Source organism: Electrophorus electricus, chromosome 15, assembly GCF_013358815.1.
Source record: "Electrophorus electricus isolate fEleEle1 chromosome 15, fEleEle1.pri, whole genome shotgun sequence".
In the NCBI taxonomy this organism is placed as follows: Eukaryota; Metazoa; Chordata; class Actinopteri; order Gymnotiformes; family Gymnotidae; genus Electrophorus; species Electrophorus electricus.
In genome coordinates this window covers 18834217-18853141 of record NC_049549.1, presented here as the reverse complement: position 1 = coordinate 18853141, position 18925 = coordinate 18834217, and the positions used below count along the sequence as shown (strand labels likewise).

General features: G+C 45.6%; 1 protein-coding gene across 1 annotated transcript in view; it reads right to left on the bottom strand.

The window, feature by feature from the left end:
• Nucleotides 1-1887: 1887 nt before the first annotated feature.
• dpf1 (D4, zinc and double PHD fingers family 1) overlaps nt 1888-18925 on the bottom strand; it is a 34896-nt gene continuing 17858 nt past the window's right edge. Inside the window, exons 4-12 of the mRNA XM_027017553.2 lie at nt 18756-18863; nt 17790-17917; nt 16015-16245; nt 15547-15625; nt 15274-15405; nt 3771-3890; nt 3548-3660; nt 3301-3382; nt 1888-3048 (exon numbers count right to left, since the gene is read on the bottom strand). Coding sequence (XP_026873354.1) covers nt 2978-3048; nt 3301-3382; nt 3548-3660; nt 3771-3890; nt 15274-15405; nt 15547-15625; nt 16015-16245; nt 17790-17917; nt 18756-18863 — 1064 coding nt within the window. The 3' untranslated portion in view covers nt 1888-2977. The remainder of the gene's footprint in view (nt 3049-3300; nt 3383-3547; nt 3661-3770; nt 3891-15273; nt 15406-15546; nt 15626-16014; nt 16246-17789; nt 17918-18755; nt 18864-18925) is intronic.

Below are 18925 nucleotides of genomic sequence, written 5' to 3'. Positions count from 1 at the left end.
GGGAGAGGAAGAGAGAGAGAGAGAGAGAGAGAGAGAGAGAGAGAGAGAGAGAGAGAGAGAGAGCATGGGAGAGGAAGAGAGAGAGAGAGAGAGAGAGAGAGAGAGAGAGAGAGAGAGAGAGAGAGAGAGAGAGAGAGAGCATGGAAGAGCCCACTCTGGACTGGACACACCTGGACACACCTGGCCCTGTGTCCATAACAAACAGGCTGACAGACAGAGAGAGAGGGAAAATGAATGTTAGGAAGGCTGTAAAAATCTCTCCTTTAAATGGAAATACTGTGTTCACCATTAAAAATAACATTTTTCACTGCTTTTGTTTATGTGTAAAAAAAAGCAACACGAGTAGTCTCCAGCCCATGGCATATGACATCATACACCCTGAAGTGCTTTTTTAGGAGAGTGCTGGAGCAATTGTGGAGCTTCTTTAATTTGTCTCTTTGGACACAAAAGAGCAAGTTACAGCCAATATACACCTTGTAGTTCACATTTACTCACTCGTACGCACATTACGTCATTCAAAAATACAATCAGATCATGTTCTCCACCCCCACAGTAAAGGCCAATGAACTAACAGACATCATTCCACCACAGATCCCCTCTGGGGAAGGTATCAGCCACAGGGCAATGATGGCTCGACAGCAACATCTTACCAGGCAATTAAAAAGATGTTGTCCCCTTTTTTATTTAATACTTTAAGCTGAGTACATCACTGAAGTCCCTTCTGCTCCATTTACTGAAGCCTAAAGTGTGTTTTAGTATGAAGGAGATTATCTACATTCTGTATTTAATTGTGGGGCAGACTAAGGCAACACAACATGCAAAGTGTGTCAAACTTTCATTGCTTTTTTTAATGAAATGATCTTTTAATGCCTTTACTGAAATACTCACACCCAGACTGTGCAAAATAGTCCAAAAAATACTAAAAACACTGTAAAAGTACTAAAAAGAGGATTGTAAAAACAAAAAGTACTTCACTGGTGGAGAAAAACAGCTCAAAATGTGAAATCTAAGCCTATTTCTGCTAAACATAAAACATTTTGACACCCCTCTACAATAAAATAGTACTAATTTTATGCGGTGCTGATTTTCTACTACCTAAAGCCATGGTTTTAGAAATTATACAAAAATAGAAATGACCAACAGAGATTTATATTCCAGGTAACTATGCAGAAATAGCTTGGTTTTCACATTTTAATGTGTAAGAATTTATAACACTTTCCGGGAGTCGTATGGCATGTTCCATTTTTTAAATGAGAGAGCAACAGTCTATGTACAGCATGTGTCTCCCAACTTAAAGCTCATGGGCTGAAATGAAAAAGTCAGAGAGTCCTTTCAGGTAGGCCACGGATGGATGACACTTTGGGATCAAAATAGTCGCATCAGCACAAGGTCACATATGCATGCTGGCGCCCCAGTAGCACTCTTCTGGGTTTAGCTTGTCTTTTTTGTTTTTCCTTTGAAGCACACTGTAGTAACAAAGTTCTAGGACACAAAGCAGTCTTGCAGATAGGAAAGAGCTCATTCTACAAAAGGAGGAGCACAGGTTTGCCTCGTCACAAATGAAGTCTCAAAACTGGCTCTCAGTTGGTCCAGAAAAAGGAAAGCGTGAGAGAAAAGAAGAAGCCTGGTGTGATGAGGAAGAAGCTCAGACCACGCCCCCTTCCATCTCAGAGTTCCACAGGAAGTGTCGCGCACACACACACAGACGTGACTCGCCCGAGAGGGTCACAAACACATTATTGCGAATTAAGTGTGCTTTTGTTGATTTTTTTCCATTCTTAAAAGGTTTATTTCAAAACAATAAAAATATCACATGCATCCAAAGTAATAATATAAAAAAAGAACAATCGAACATTAAAGCCTTGTTTTTAAAACAAGGCAAGACATTATTAATTAATATACATCCTGGCAAACACACCTGGACAGAGAGAAAATCTTATGTTGGCTTTTTCAGAAGAAAGGCAGGAGCTCTAGGTTAGAATGTACAGTCGGAGGGTAGTGAGGGGGTGTCTTCTGTTCAGCTTTTGTTGCAAAGTAAGTCCCACCCAAGCAGAAGGGCATGCGCCTCCAGACTCCTGGAGCCTGAAGGAGATTCTGTTCATACAACTGGTTTACAAGACCAAAGTGTTAAAGAGTTAGAAACTTACAAACAAATCTGTAATTCCCAGCAAGCCACTCCTGGATGGCACAGGAGGTCCTCATAAGACCGCAGGTCATGAATTTCACTCCAATCAGACGTCTTTGATCTGATGGGTTGGACTCCACAGCACAAGTTGTACCTCAAAAGGAGCTCAATTATATATGAATTCATTTATCTCTCAGAGGTTTAATGAGCTCTGCTCTAATTATAGGCTGAATAAGACCAATTCTTGTGGCTAAATATGCTCACATGACTTGCCCATGCATGCCTTAGAGAGCTGACCAGAGTGGGTGGCGCGATAGCTGAATAATCTTGTTATCAGTACTCTGGCAACCAAGAGTCATGCAGGGAACCACCACATCTCTGACATCTTCCTCATGAGTGCTTGATGTGTTGTCGCGCTGGACCTTTCCCCAGTCGAGTGAACTCTCAAGCCACGTGTTAGACGCCTCTCCTGGGAACAAGCCGTCCTGTGCACCTTGACTAAGTACTTGACTAATAAACTTGTACATCAAAACAAGATGGTCCCTAATCCATAAGAAAAGGGAGACCTCTGGAGTGACTGGAGATTATGGAGATACGGAGGGGTCCGTTGAGACCAGCAAAAGATGTGGGCCAGCACAGAGAAAGATATCTACCAGAGACAACGGGTAGACCAGCAAAGTGTGGGGGTACTGCTCTCTCCCCAGACTGGAGGATGACAGGCACCCAGCAGGCTACAGCAGGATGTGAGTTTGTGTGCGTGGGCAGAGGGTGGAGAGGGAGGTGGAGAGGAGGTCTCTGTCATGTCTGTGCTGTGGCGATGGCTGGGTGGGGGCAAAGATACGGGTGTAGAAATTAGGTTAGCGTGATGTAGGCAGAAGCTTTCTCCTTCAGCTGCCGCAGACACAGGTGACAGCTCCAACTCCCTGTAGGAGAGACAGCATGGTGTTGAGCTGACACGTCATGGCACACACAGTAATGAGGCGAGACATCAGGGCCACAAAGACCTGCAGCAGGATTCACTCACAATGGAGCTTGTTCATTTCTTAACTATAATGTGTAGCATTAATATTTTATAACTTACTGTCCTGTACCAGGACATGTAGTATATAATAATCTAATTAACCATACTTGCCTTGACTCTAACATACAACAACAGAATGCTTGAAAATATATACCCTCTGGAGGCTCCGCCATAGGGGGACTTAGGCAGTACATATGATACCCTCGGTCACAGTCATCGCAAAATAAAAGTTGATCCTGTAGCCACAGAGTTTTACATGTACACACACACACACACACACACACACACACACACAAATAAATAAATAAATAAACCTCCAGAGCTCACCAAAGACATCACAATGTAAATCAATAAATGCAGTCTGTGGAGATGGTAGGTGCGGGGAAATGAGCGGTACTGACGTCGTTCTCGGAGGTGCCGCAGAGACTGCAGGACTTGCACTCGATGCACTGCCAGCGGTAGGTCCTCACCGCCGCCGTCATGTTGACTGTGAACTGCAAGCAGGACGGGTGGCCTAGAGAATGCAAACAGGCAGAGAAACGGCTTCTGACGCAGTCGAGTTCCTCCTCACACATCCAGAGGCACACGGCCCCGTGACATGAGCGGCGGACAGCGGGACCCCACCTGAGCGGCCGCAGTCCGCACAGGAGATGAGGTCCTCAGGACAGCCTGTCTTCTTGGAGCCACCCAGGCAGAAGTCACAGTAGCCGTTGGGGATGACAGAGCCGTCTGCTGCCTTTTTAGCTGCAATATGAGACAGACAGAAAACTGAAGCCACAAGAACTGAGGCTTAAAAACAAATGTTCTTTCTGAGAAATAATCAAAAGAAAGAAAGAGAAAAAGAAAAGAAAGAAAGACAGACAGACAGAAATAAAAAGTTAGCATTATCCCAGCTGGGTGGTGTAGTGGGTTTTCGCTCCATATGTTAGCACATGGGCCTGACTGTGGGTTCACACCCACACACACACACACGCACACACACACACACAGGCGCGCGCGCGCACACGCTCGCGCACACATACACACGCACGCGCGCACACATACACACGCACGCGCGCACACACACACACACACACACAGGCACACACACACACGCGCACGCACGCGCACGCACGCACGCTCACACATACGCACACACACACACGCACGCGCACACATACACACGCACAAGCACACACACACAACCGTACACGCACACACGCACACAACCGCGCACACACACACGCACGCGCACACAACTGCACACGCACGAACACACACGCACGCACACGCATGCACACATACACACGCACACTTAAAAACAAATGTTCTTTCTGAGAAATGATCAAAAGAAAGAAAGACAGAAAAAGAAAAGAAAGACAGACAGACAGAAATAAAAAGTTAGCATCATCCCAGCTGGGTGGTGTAGTGGGTTTTCGCTCCATATGTTAGCACATGGGCCTGACTGTGGGTTCGCACACACACACGCACACGCACACGCGTGCACATATACACGCACACACACACACGCGCGCACACACACACGCGCGCACGCACGCACACACACACGCACGCACACACGCACGCACGCACACACACGCACACACACACAAGGAAGAAGGCACATAGGGGGTGGGGAAGGAGGTAGTTGCTCTCCAGACAGAAGGCCTGAGGTTCAGTTAAATATTGTCACAGGAACAGAGGGGGGCTGGGCTCAGAGAGACAGGTACACTGCAGGAAGCCACCATGTTACATCATTAACAAGGGAGACAAGCTGTTCAGCAACGTTCACACATAGCTAGTTCCTGCCTGCTTGGAGAGTCACATGTACACGGCTGAGTACCTCTGTCTCAAAGGAGGGAATTAAAGACGATGCACAAATGACTTAAGGAAGGTAAATGCAAGTGCCAAAAGCTGGCTTCAGTTAATAGATACCACACAGGAGATAGCACACAGGAGATAGCACACAGGAGATACCACACAGGAGATACCACACACAAGTGATCACACACGAGTGATCACACACGAGTGATAACACACGAGTGATCACACACAAGTGATCACACACAAGTGATAACACAAGTGTTTGTTTCTGTTCCAACCATTTCCCTCACACACAAACACACACTCAGGGCCATCACAACCAGCTCACACACACACTCAGGGTCATCACAACTAGATCACTCACACACAAACACACACTCACAGACCAGCGTGTGCGGTGGTGCCGTGTGATTTGGAGTGCTAGGCTTCTCTCCAGCGGGGTCATTATTCCAGTCCCTCTCCAGAGACCCTAGCAGTGGGGGAAGGGTGTGTGTGGGAGGGGCTGGGCTACTGTAGTGGTTTTGATTCCATAGGGCTGTTCTGCTCTCTAATCCCTAGAGAGAGAACGCCTCTGATCAGGAGGACAGGAGAGCGCTAATCCGGCCCGTGATCCATCACCCTCCACAGGGTACAGGCTGCCGTTCAAACACAAAACAGACAAAAAAAGGAAAATATACAGTAGGTGCTGTCCATGGTCCTGAAACTGCACTGCTCTTCTGGCTTCTGACTATGTAGCAATCAGTTGTCATCAGGTAAAGTCTATCACCAGTAGATTGCTGAAGTATACTTAGCCACTGAAATATTTATCTAAGTACACAAAATATAGAAGGTATAGATGATGTCAGTTGGTCATGATGGGAGGCCAACTGTGATGTTTTGTTATCAGTCGTCCAGGTGTTTTGGATGAGGTATAGTATAGCTTTCATTTGCTCTCCTCATGTGCCAAGGTGGTCCCTGTCCATGGTACTGAAAAGAGCCATTGAGTCCATTAGATATCCCTGAAATGAAAAATTTGACTATAGGAAAAAATGACATGGCAACATAAATCACATGCAGAAAATACAAAATAATATTATATATTTAAATAAATAATAATATTTCTTTACATTGTCATGCTGTGCAAACCATCAAATCAAATCTTATACTGGCTAGTGATAGCCTAAGAAAATGCTCTGAGCTTTACACACATCAATAAAAAAAGGTATTTACAGCAATAAAAATCACACATGTATAAACAACACAGTAGACACATGCTTTAAAGCAATAGAGCATCAGAGGGTAAGGGTACTGGTTTAGAGGGTAACAGTACTGGTTTGGAGGATAAGAGCACTGGTTTAGCGGGTAAGGGCAGTGGTTTAGAGGGTAACAGTACTGGTTTACAGGGTAAGGGCACTGGTTTGGAGGATAAGAGCACTGGTTTAGCGGGTAAGGGCAGTGGTTTAGAGGGTAACAGTACTGGTTTGGAGGATAAGAGCACTGGTTTAGCGGGTAAGGGCACTGGTTTAGAGGGTAACAGTACTGGTTTACAGGGTAAGGGCACTGGTTTGGAGGATAAGAGCACTGGTTTAGCGGGTAAGGGCACTGGTTTAGAGGGTAACAGTACTGGTTTACAGGGTAAGGGCACTGGTTTGGAGGCTAACGTAAGAATGCAGACAGCAGAGGAGAGACAGGACTGCAGTACACTGTGAATAAGGAACAGAACTCTCCACTGTGCTCACACTGGGAGCAGAACGTCTAATCTTGGTAATTAGTGTGGAAGTGCCATATACATACAGTATTTGCTAACGTCACTCTGAAAATGGTATAGTCTCTCTCTCTCACTCTCTCTCTCTATCTGTCTCTCTCTCTCTCTCTCAAAGTGAATAATGAAATAACAGGAACAACACCCACGGTACTGTGTAGCATGTGATCCACATTAAAATGCCATAGCAACCACAATAAAAGAGACAAATTAGCACAATGCAAATTAAAGAGAAATAGTGTTAAATGGAACGGCAGGAGGCGTGAGCAAACATTGCTGGAAGTCAGAGAGGTAAGAGGTAAGGGAATTCTGTAAAGAAACTCTTTGTGTTGTTTAACAAATATGCTCCAATTCTTCAAAGGCCATCAAAAGTGCTTCTTCAGGCTAATCCATCTCCCTTCTCCACCGGCGGTAGGAATAAGGGAGGAAAGCTGTTCCTTTGTCCTTCTGTCTTCTGTTTCATCTCTCAACTGCAGACTGTGCATAAGAATTCCCATGGAGAATAACCAAGCACCCACAAACACACTCGCACACACAGACACACACACACACACACACACAGACATACACGCGCACACAGACACGCACACACACACACGCACACACACACACACACAGACATACACGCACACACACACACACACATACACACACATACACGCACACATACACGCACACATACACGCACACATACACGCACACACACACACAATGCATACATGCAAATAACATACTACATTGGTTAAGCAGCCCTTCTCTTGCCCTTTGGCCTTCAAGCATGAAAACCAGGACCATCAACAGCTAAATGCCTGTAGCTGAAACTCTGTAAGTTACAGGTAATGTAGGTTCCTCTGTAGAGGTAAAATAATAGACAGAGTCCATGTGTTTCTGAGGTGATACACCTCCCTCTCCCAGTACAGCACTCCTCCAATTACAGGGAGAGTGGAGGCAGAACAACACACTTCACAGCTTTCAAGTGTGTCTGCAACCCCATGGGAATGAAAAGATACAGACAGGGAGAGGCATCCTCAAATACCTCAAATATCCCACTCCTTCCCTCTCTCTCCCTCTGTCTGTCTCTCTCTCTCCCTCTCTCTCTCCCTCTGTCTGTCTCTCTCTCCCTCTGTCTGTCTCTCTCTCTCCCTCTGTCTGTCTCTCTCTCTCCCTCTGTCTGTCTGTCTCTCTCCCTCTGTCTGTCTGTCTCTCTCTCCCTCTCTCTCTCTCCCTCTGTCTGTCTCTCTCTCGCTCTCTGTCTGTCTCTCTCTCTCTCCCTCTGTCTGTCTCTCTCTCTCCCCCTCTCTCTGTCTGTCTCTCCCCCCCCCTCTCTTTTCATCTCACCCTGTTTCACCTCCTCTCCTTCCTATCTCTTCAAATGAACACAATCTGATTCTGGTTGGAACAGACCATCCCTGGATGGTCGATATAGAAGCCACAAATTTATTAAATTAGCACTTCCATGGGAACTACGTTACCCACAACCACCTGTTATCTGATACACACCCACCCTCACCATCCCACATACTGAATATAAACACTCCTAGTCTAATTTTGACTATAACCCACAACCCAGTACCACATTACACATTCCCAAACACACTGCTCCCTATAAGCTTCACACTGACACCTGTGATCTTGCCTTGTAATCTGAGGAACATATATAACATCTTAAAATTCACATAAACATTAAATGGCATATATTTAATAGGATTTCTACACTAAATACTAAAAAGCACTTGTAGTTGAAGTATAAAGAATTTCTGATAGTGTAAATACAGAGAACAAGGAAGACATACACAGAATAGCAGTGAGGAGACGCCAGGTGGAGTGTGAGTCACAGGGAGGGGAGTACCTGTCGTCCGTCCGTCTGAGGAACACAGTGCCACTCACAAACATGGCCCTGCATTCACACACATCCTCTACAGAACTGCTCCCACAGAAATGTGTATAAACATCAAGACAGGGCACTGCATCAGCACAGGAACAGATGTAGCCATGCAGATTAATGTGGGTAAAAATGCATACAAGCAAACACACACTTACACACATACACATGTATATACACACATGTACACACACAGACAAGCAAACACACACATACGCTAACACAAGACAGCTAGACCCGGCAGAGTACAAACATACACGCTCTGCATCTCGCTTTGGCAATACATGCTGACGGAGGCGGACTGTTGGAGCACAAATTATACTTCCACTTTTAATTTAGAAACACATCCAGGAACACAGCACTCATCACATAAGTAAAGTGAAATCAAATTAAACAGTTCAAATAAAGTCCAAATTCATCAGTTCTCTGAAATGAAGCACAAATGTTCAGAAGGCATATACAAGTAGACTTGGCTGACGTATAGAGTTTAGATGAAAACATGGGAACTATGTCATGCTGACCATTCCAAAGTGGAACAGAGGCGCTTTGAACCCTGAGCTGGAGTGAGAATGGACTGCTGTTTACAACAGCACTATGTTCTCACTGGTGATCAGGCTAATGAGTTAAGACTGAAACCTTTATATACATTAGTGTACAGACATCCTAACATGCCCTTAGCTAGACTCTGGGTATTGGTGACAACACACAGCCCAGGGTGAGCTATGAAACAAACATGGCAGACCCACTGTATGTACATATCCTATTGTATTATGGGGGGGGCTTGTTGTTTTGGGGTGGGGTCTTTTGGGCTTCTGTTGCCACGGTACTAAAATCTGTCCAGAGTAGGACTGCAAGAATTTTCCCCAAAATCTAGTGGTATCCTAATACGATATCCTGATACGATATCCTGATATGATATCCTGATACAATCTTTTGAATGCTTTGCTTTTCTTTCTATGTGTGTGTGTGTGTGTGTGTGTGCGTGTGTGTGTGTGTGTGTGCGCGTGGGCTCGTGCATGCGCGTGTGTGCACACGTGTGCGTGCGTGTGTGTGCGCACGCACATGTGCTCGTGCGTGCGCACGTGTGTGTGCGCATGCGTGTGTGTGTGTGTGCGCGTGTGTGCGCGTGCATGTGTGTGTGTGTGTGTGTGCGCGTGTGTGTGCATGCGTGTGTGCGCGTGTGTGTGCGCGTGTGCGTGCATGCGTGTGTGCGCGTGTGTGTGCACGCGTGTGCGTGCATGTGTGTGTGTGTGTGTGTGTGTGCGCGCGTGTGTGTGTGTGTGCGTGTAAAGAGAGGTAGACACAGAGGGGAGAGGAGAGAGTATGCGGTGCGGGTAGTGAGGTTATCCTGATATAGCTCACATTACCTTCACAATCCAATCCTGCTTTTCAAATGCCAGCCCTCGGTCTTGCTCTTAATACAGAATAGCAAATGAGCCAGACTGCAGTATCGTTCTCCACAGGCTCATACATATGGTAAATATAAAGAGAATTCACTCTCTTTCTGTCCCTCTCTCATGCTTTCTCTCACTCTCTTCCTTTCATGCTTCTGCCTCACACACACACACACACACACACACACACACACGCACGCACATGCACGCACGCACGCATGCACACACACAGCTCAGGCAAGTCTAAACTCCACTGCTTTCTCCCCTCCCTCTCCCGAACTCAATGTACATACAACAGCGTATTCTTTATAGCGGGAGTCTAGCTGGCCGGTCGCCATGGCAACACCCCATCGCTAGGCAACCACCGCTTCTCTTCCTGCTTTGTTGCATACAGGAGAGTAAGCAGGAGCAGGCAGTAAAGGCCTAACAGCTCTGAGGTACAGGCAGGTACAGTCACACACTGGGATGAGGTACAGCCACTCACTGTGACAAGGTACTGGCAGGTACAGCCACACACTGTGACAAGGTAGAGCCAGGTACAGTCACACACTCAGATAAAGGTACAGGCAGGTACAGCCACACACTCAGACAAGGTACAGCCAGGTACAGACACACATTAGGAAAAGGTACAGCCAGATACAGCCATACACTGTGGTGTGGTACAGCCAGGTACAGCCACACACTGAGACGAGGTACAGCCAGGTACAGCCACACACTAGGTTGAGGTACAGCCAGGTACAGACACACACTGAGACGAGGTACAGCCACACACTAGGTTGAGGTACAGCCAGGTACAGCCACACACTAGGTTGAGGTACAGCCAGGTACAACCACACACTCTGACGAGGTACAGCCAGGTACAGCCACACACTAGGATGAGGTACAGGTAGGTACAGCCACACACTGTGACGCTGTACAGCCAGGTACAGCCACACAGTCAGACGAGGTACAGCCACACACTGTGATGTGGTACAGCCACACACTCAGACGAGGTACAGGCAGGTACAGCCACACACTGTGACGAGGTACAGGCAGGTACAGCCACACACTGTGACTAGGTACAGCCAGGTTGAGTCACACACTGGGACGAGGTACAGCCACACACTCAGATGAGGTTAAAGGCAGGTACAGCCACACACTGGGACGAGGTACAGCCACACACTCAGACAAGGTACAGCCAGGTACAGACACACATTAGGACAAGGTACAGCCAGGTACAACCATACACTGTGGCGTGGTACAGCCAGGTACAGCCACACACTAGGATGAGGTACAGCCAGGTACAGCCACACACTCAGTCAAGGTACAGCCATGTACAGCCACACACTGGGATGACGTACAGCCAGGTATAGCCACACACTGGGATGAGGTACAGGCAGGTACTGCCACACATTAGGACAAGGTACAGACAGGTACAGCCACACACTCAGACAAGGTACAGCCAGGTACAGCCACACACTGGGATGACGTACAGCCAGGTATAGCCACACACTGGGATGAGGTACAGGCAGGTACTGCCACACATTAGGACAAGGTACAGACAGGTACAGCCACACACTCAGACAAGGTACAGCCAGGTACAGCCACACACTAGAATGAGGTACAGCCAGATACAGCCACACACTCAGAAGAGGTACAGCCACACACTGTGACGCGGTATAGTCAGATACAGCCACACACTGGGATGAGGTACAGCCAGGTACAGCCACACACTGTGACGAGGTACAGGCAGGTACAGCCACACACTGTGACAAGGTACAGCCAGGTACAGTCACACACTGTGATGTGCCCTTTGCTGGGGCAAACTGCAGCAGTGCCACTCATTTAAGGGCTAGAGTCACTCATTAAAACATTAGACTTTACTGACATTAACCACAGAGAGGCCCACAGCAGGACTTCACCTGTCTGATATATTACACCTGTCTCTCTTTTTGATATATTACACCTGTCTCTCTTTTTGATATATTACACCTGTCTGTCTCTCTAATATATTACACCTGTCTGTCTCTCTGATATATTATACCTGCCCGATATATTATACCTGTCTCTGATATATTATACCTGACTCTCTGATATATAATACCTGACTCTCTGATATATAATACCTGACTCTCTGATATATTACCCCTGCCTCCGCTATATTATACCTGTCTCTCTGATATAATACACCTGACTCTCTGATATATTACACCTGCCGCTGATATATTATACCTGACTCTCTGATATATTACACCTGCCTCTGATATATAATACCTGTCTTTCTGATATATTACACCTGACTCTCTGATATATTATACCTGTCTGTCTCTCTGATATATTACACCTGTCTCTGATATATTATACCTGTCTCTCTGATATATTATACCTGTCTGTCTCTCTGATATATTATACCTGTCTGTCTCTCTGATATATTATACCTGTCTCTCTGATATATTAAACCTGTCTCTCTGGTATAGTACACCTGAGTCTCTGATATATTATACCTGTATGTCTCTCTGATATATTACACCTGCCTCTCTGGTATATTACAACCGGCTTTCTGATATATTATACCTGACTCTCTGATATATTACACCTGCCTCTGATATATAATACCTGTCTTTCTGATATATTACACCTGACTCTCTGATATATTATACCTGTCTGTCTCTCTGATATATTACACCTGTCTCTGATATATTATACCTGTCTCTCTGATATAATACACCTGACCCTCTGATATAATACACCTGACTCTCTGATATAATACACCTGTCTCTCTGGTATATTAAACTTGTCTCTCTGGTATATTATATGATGGTGTACAAGTCTTAGAGTCTTTGCATATTATATATTCATTAGAATCTAAAGCGGTTGCCTCCATGAACCTTTTGATAAATAACCTCTAAGACCTCCATCCAGGAGACCTCTACTCTCCAAATACTCATCAGATACGCCATCATGCCACTCTGCTTGGGTTGTTTCTTAGATTCTCCGTTGAGCTTGAGAGGGGGTTTATTTGGGGAGAAGAATCTGTCTGAGCCATTTGTTTACCAGCAGGTTTAATGACTACAATCACTGGCTAAAAGGCTGTGGGGTGTTGCTGTGTTTCCCAATACATGCTTTATGGAAAGCGAAAGCAAGTGAAAGAGAGAAAGAGTAGAAAAACAGAGAAAGAGGTTTGAACAATAATGACTTGAAGGCAATGAACAAAGAATGAAAGAGTGGAACCTAAAAAATGTGACCTTGGCATCAACCGCCATCACTCGCTATCAGCTCTGCTCTCTCTCTCTCTCTCTCTCTCTCTCTCTCTCTCTCATTCTCTCCCTCTCTCTCTCCATCATAGGGGGGTGCTGTCTGCTGTGTTCATGCTCATGCCAGGATGCAGTCTAGGGGGAGGGGACGGGCTTCTTAACTGGAACTACCAGAATCGCAAAATCCAATTTTCAGGTGCACATCTAGTGGGGCGACCTCCAACGCAAACAGGAATCTCACCATCCCCTCCCCCACTACCCCACCTGCCACCACAGCTCTGCCTCATACGAAAAAGAGTACGAGCAGCATGAATTTTAATGCAGCTTCTCATCAGAGCCAACCGCTCTCACTTCAGCATCAGAAAAACAGAAGTACAGGAAAATAAAATACAGATACAGATGAGGATATGAGGGGGAGAGAGAGAGAGAGAGAAGGAGAAGGAGAGAGGAGAGTGGCAGAAAAGACAAAGGGCAAGACTGAGAAAGGTGGGAGAGTGAAAGAGTGAGAAAGGACAGAATGAGACCAAAGAAAGAGTGAGAAAGACGAGGAAAAAATCCCGTCTCTTGGCAGAATAATCTGTCATTTATCAAACTGATTGAAAAAGAAGAAAAGTAGCCAGGGAGGGGCAGCACACCAGTGAGAAAGAAATAAAGAGAGAGAGAAAGAGAAAGAGAGAGAGAGGGAGAAAGAGAGAGAGGGCGAGAGAGAGGGAGAAAGAGAAAGAGAGAGAGAGAGGGAGAATTTGGATTTAGTCTGGCTCCAATACTTCATCGTACAGCATGAGTGCTGGCAGCCATGGGTACCATGCTTGCGTCTAGACGTTTCTTTTTTAGGTTGGAATATTGCATGAATAATGTATGGCCAAGGTTTCATTAAAACCCCTCTTATTAATAATATTGCTCATGGTGTACTCTGCAGGAGGAGTGTGTGCAGAACTTGACAGATTGTGAGGACAACAGAATGTGTATCCTCTCACACATGCGGGCACATGATCACAGATACACAAGATACACAGATATGCTCACACACACACTCACACTCACACACCACTGGATAACATACAAAATGAACACACAATATTTCTCCCAGCTCAGCAGCAAGCAGAGGACTAAAAACCATTTGCCATTTGTGAGACAAACAGTCAGCTGTGTGAGACAGACAGGCAGCCGTGTGAGACACACAGGCAGCCATGTGAGACACACAGGCAGCCGTGTGAGACACACAGGCAGCCGGGTGAGACACACAGGCAGTCGTGTGAGACAGACAAGCAGCCATGTGACACAGACAGTCAGCTGTGTGAGACAGACAAGCAGCCATGTGACACAGACAGTCAGCTGTGTGAGACAGACAAGCAGCCAGGACCTTTGACTGGCATTCCAGGGGTTAAATGAGCAGACTATCACAAGGGCACTGTGACAAGGTCAAATACAGCAGCAGCACCACTCCATCACTACACAAAATCACACGGTCCCGCACTGTAAAATCACACAGTCCTGCATTGTATAAACACACAGTCCCACACTGTAAAAATCACAATCCTGCACTGTAAAATCACACAGTCCCGCACTGTATAAATACACAGTCCCACACTGTAAAAATCACAATCCTGCACTGTAAAATCACACAGTCCCGCACTGTATAAACACACAGTCCCACACTGTAAAAATCACAATCCTGCACTGTAAAATCACACAGTCCCGCACTGTAAAAATACACATTCCTTCCACTGTAAAAATTACACAGTAAGATAAGCAGAGTGGGGTCATCTGCATGAGAAAATGAATCAAAAGTATTCATGAGTGTGTTGGTGTGTTAATATGCTTCAATTTGCTGTGTATGTGTGTGTGTTTTAAACATATGGTTACTGATGTGTGTTTGTATGCTATTGGTTGTTTTTTGCTTATACATTTGTGCCTAGGGTGGTACGTGTGTGTGTGTGTGTGTGTGTGTGTGAGTGCTTTTGTTTGTTTGTGTGTGTTCTTTTGTGTGTTTATACGCTTATGTATGTCTGTATCCGTGTGCATGAACTTTTGTGTTTGTGTGTGAGAGTGTGTGTGTGCACGCACAACCTACGCTTGTGGTTGTTCTTGCGCTGAAAAGGCAGCGTGTGGCGCTCAGAGTCTTCCTCGCCCTCTTCATCAGCCAGGTGTGTGTGAGTGTAGTGGTAACTCAGACCGGGGCGGTTCTTGTAGCGCTTTCCGCAGACTAAAACGCACGCACAGAAAGTGTACAACTGTAAACAGTTGAACAACCATTGCTATTTTAATAAGATTGTGCTTTAGCTTTCTGTGAAAAGGCTGTCGGCTCCTGCATCATGCAGCATGGTGACGGGGCCATGCCACTCACTGTCGCACACGTATGGCTTGTCTCGGTCCTCTATGGAGACCGGTTCCTGTCTCTTCCGCATCCCACCAACTCCACAAGCCTGGGGAGATTCCAAACCACAGATAGCTGCTACACATACATCGCAGATCTGAGAGAAACTTAGGAGTGTTAGGAGTGTTGGCTGTAACCTTATCCTCAGCAACTCAAAGGAAATCCTCTCATTACTTCTAAATCAAAATTGCATTTCATGTAAACAGGATCCACCCCTTGTGAGGACCTATAAAGGTAGGTGGTACCTTTACTGTGTGTGTGTGTGTGTGTGTGTGTGTGTGTATGTGTGTGTATCTGTGTGTGTATGTGTATGTGTTTGTATCTGTTATTTATGTCTGTGTGTGTGTGTGTGTGTGTTATTTGTGTTTGTTTGTTTGTTTGTGCGCGTGTGTGTGTGTGTGTGTGTGTGTGTGTGTGTGCGCGTGTGTGTGTCTGTACCCGGCCTTTGGTGCGGTTCTTGCGTTTGGGCATGTCTTCCTCAGGCTCCTCTGGATCCAGTTCATGGGGAAAGTCTCCCACCAGAAGCTTCTGCACACACAAGCCCAGAGCAGCACTCACACATGCACACAGGGGACACATATAGAAGAAGGCCAAACCCGGGCAGCACACAAACTCCACCAGCACACTGATATCTGGCATCTCCCCAGTTTCTGTGTAACTCTGAAAACTCTGAAAACAAGTATGAGAAAAAGAAAACAACATCTAGTCTCTGTTATAAATACATACTTTTTAAAATAGGCATATAATAGCCAATCTTACATGTCAAGCTTAGCCAGTGAATAAAACTCCCAGTGAACAGACCCAGCAGGAAGGCATGTTCCCAGAGACCCAGACATTTATGGCAGATGAAAGCAGCTACCACCAGAATGTAAAAGACAAGTTTGTCACCATAAAGGAGTAAAGCACAATGTCTCAGATGTTTACAGCAGCCACTAACATCAGACACTGAAATCAGACACTGAAATCAAACACAGCCATTAGACACTGAAATCAGACACTGTCATCAGAATCAGACACTTTCATCACACTCTGAAATCAGACAATGACATCAGACACTGAAATCAGACACTGAAACCAGACACAGAAATGAAACACTCAACAGACACTCCTAGTTTGGCTAGGAGAGCACTGTCAATCTTTAAACTTGACCAGATGAATACAGAGCAAGTTCCATTACATCACCTATTCAGAAATATATATTCAAAATGTGGTGTTCCACTAATATATTTGATCAATTGGTTATTTAAGATCATCACATGTCTGTTACATTTAATGAAGCAGCATTTAGAATTTAATATTATTGTAATTTTATATTATTTCCCAAAACGGAACAGATTGGAAAACAATTTGAAAGCCACACAGTACACATCAGTGTCTGGGATCTGAATGTGTGGAGGCATCCTATGGAGGACACAGATTCCTGGGAGAAAATCAAAGTTTAGGTGGGAATGCAGGCTGTGTGGCCAGAGTGTGTCCTGCAGGGTCCTGCAGGGTTACAGCAGCAGGACCTCTCACACATCAAGCTGTGGCTTGCAGAGAGCCTCTTAATTAAGGTGCAAATTGGCTAATTGCCGACCCCTGGGATAGATGTCACGTCTGGAGTGTGTACGTGCGCATGAGTGTGTGTGGGGAATCAGAAAGCTACTGCTGAGAGTGATGACAGCTCATCCAGGCCTGGTTCACAGGGACACTTACACATACATACACACTCAAACACAAACACGTGTGTCTTTACACGTTAGCCCACTTTCACACATAAATACATGCATGTCAAGTGTGCATGCACTCACAGTTTCTCTCCACACTGTCAATACAGTGCCCATGTCTCACTTTGTCAAAATCACTCACACAAAACAGACGCACACTCACACGCTCTCTAACACATTTGTAGTTAACGAGGAAGTCAGCCAGTAGGGGCGTGTCATTGCTGCAGGGAATGGAGTCATTGCAAAACAGAGATACAGACACTAAAGAGAGACTGGGACAGGAGAGAGAGTGAGAGAGGAAGAGAGTAAAAAGAGAGGGAGAGCAAAGTATACAGAGATTTGGAAGAAGGCACACATAAAAGTTCAGGCAGCTGAAGCAAACTTTTTATAGACCCCTATAGAACTTGACCTATATATGTGCATGTGTAGAACTAGGCCTCTATGTGTGAGTACATGCACTGAAATGGAATTCCAAGGTCAAAGGTCACAGTGTGTTTGTACGCATACCTGACACTCGCTCATGGCCTCTTCCTCCTTGGTCTCCACCTTCTTATCCAAAGTCTCTCCGCTGAGCAGAGACTCCAACATCGGACCCTCTGAAACACCTCCTTCTTTCTTCAAGGCAGCCTCATAGTCTGATCACAGTGAGCCACACACACACGTACACACGCATACATGTCAGCGTTAGGGTTAGGGTTACAGTTTATGTTACGGTCAGTAGCTTCAACCTCAGTGTTAGGGTTAGGGTTAGGGGTTGGGTTTAGTGTTAGTATTAAGTTTAGGGTTAGGGTTAGGGGTTAGGTTTAGTGTTGGGGTTAGGGTTATGGGTAAGGTTTAGTGTTAGTGTTAGGGGTTAGGTTTAGGGTTAAGGTTAGTGTTAGGATTATGGTTAGGTTTAGGGTTAAGGTTAGTGTTAGGATTATGGTTAGGTTTAGTGTAAGGTTTAGTGTTAGGAGTTAGGGTTATGGTTAGGGTTTAGGTTTAGTGTTAGGGTTAGGGGTTAGTTTTAGTGTTAGGGTTAGGGGTTAGGGGTTAGGGTTGGGGTAGTGGCTTCAACATCAGTGTTATGGTTAGTATTAAGGTTAGGGTTAGGGTTAGGGGTTGGGTTTAGAGTTAGGGTTAGTGGTTAGGTTTAGTGTTGGGGTTAGGGTTATGGGTAAGGTTTAGTGTTAGGGTTAGGGGTTAGGTTTAGGGTTAAGGTTAGTGTTAGGATTATGTTTAGGTTTAGTGTAAGGTTTAGTGTTAGGAGTTAGGGTTAGCGTTAGGGTTATGGTTAGGGGTTAGGTTTAGTGTTAGGGTTATAGGTTAGGTTTAATGTTAGGGATATGGGTTAAGTTTAGTGTTATTGTTTAGGTTTAGCATTAGGGTTAGAGGTTGGTTTAGCATTAGGGGTTGGGTTTAGCGTTAGGGTTAGTGGCTTCAAGCGCCCAGCAAGCGCCCATGCTCCCATCATTAAGAGGCTCTGTCTCTTACCGATTTTAAACTCGATGGGACCCAGGCGTGGATCGTCCAGGATGTTTAATCGCTTTTTCTTACGCCAGCAGCGTGCAGGGTAGGTGTACAGCTGCCCTGGCGCCACACCTGCAGCCAAGAGCAATATATACATACATACATACATATATATACTAACATACATACATACA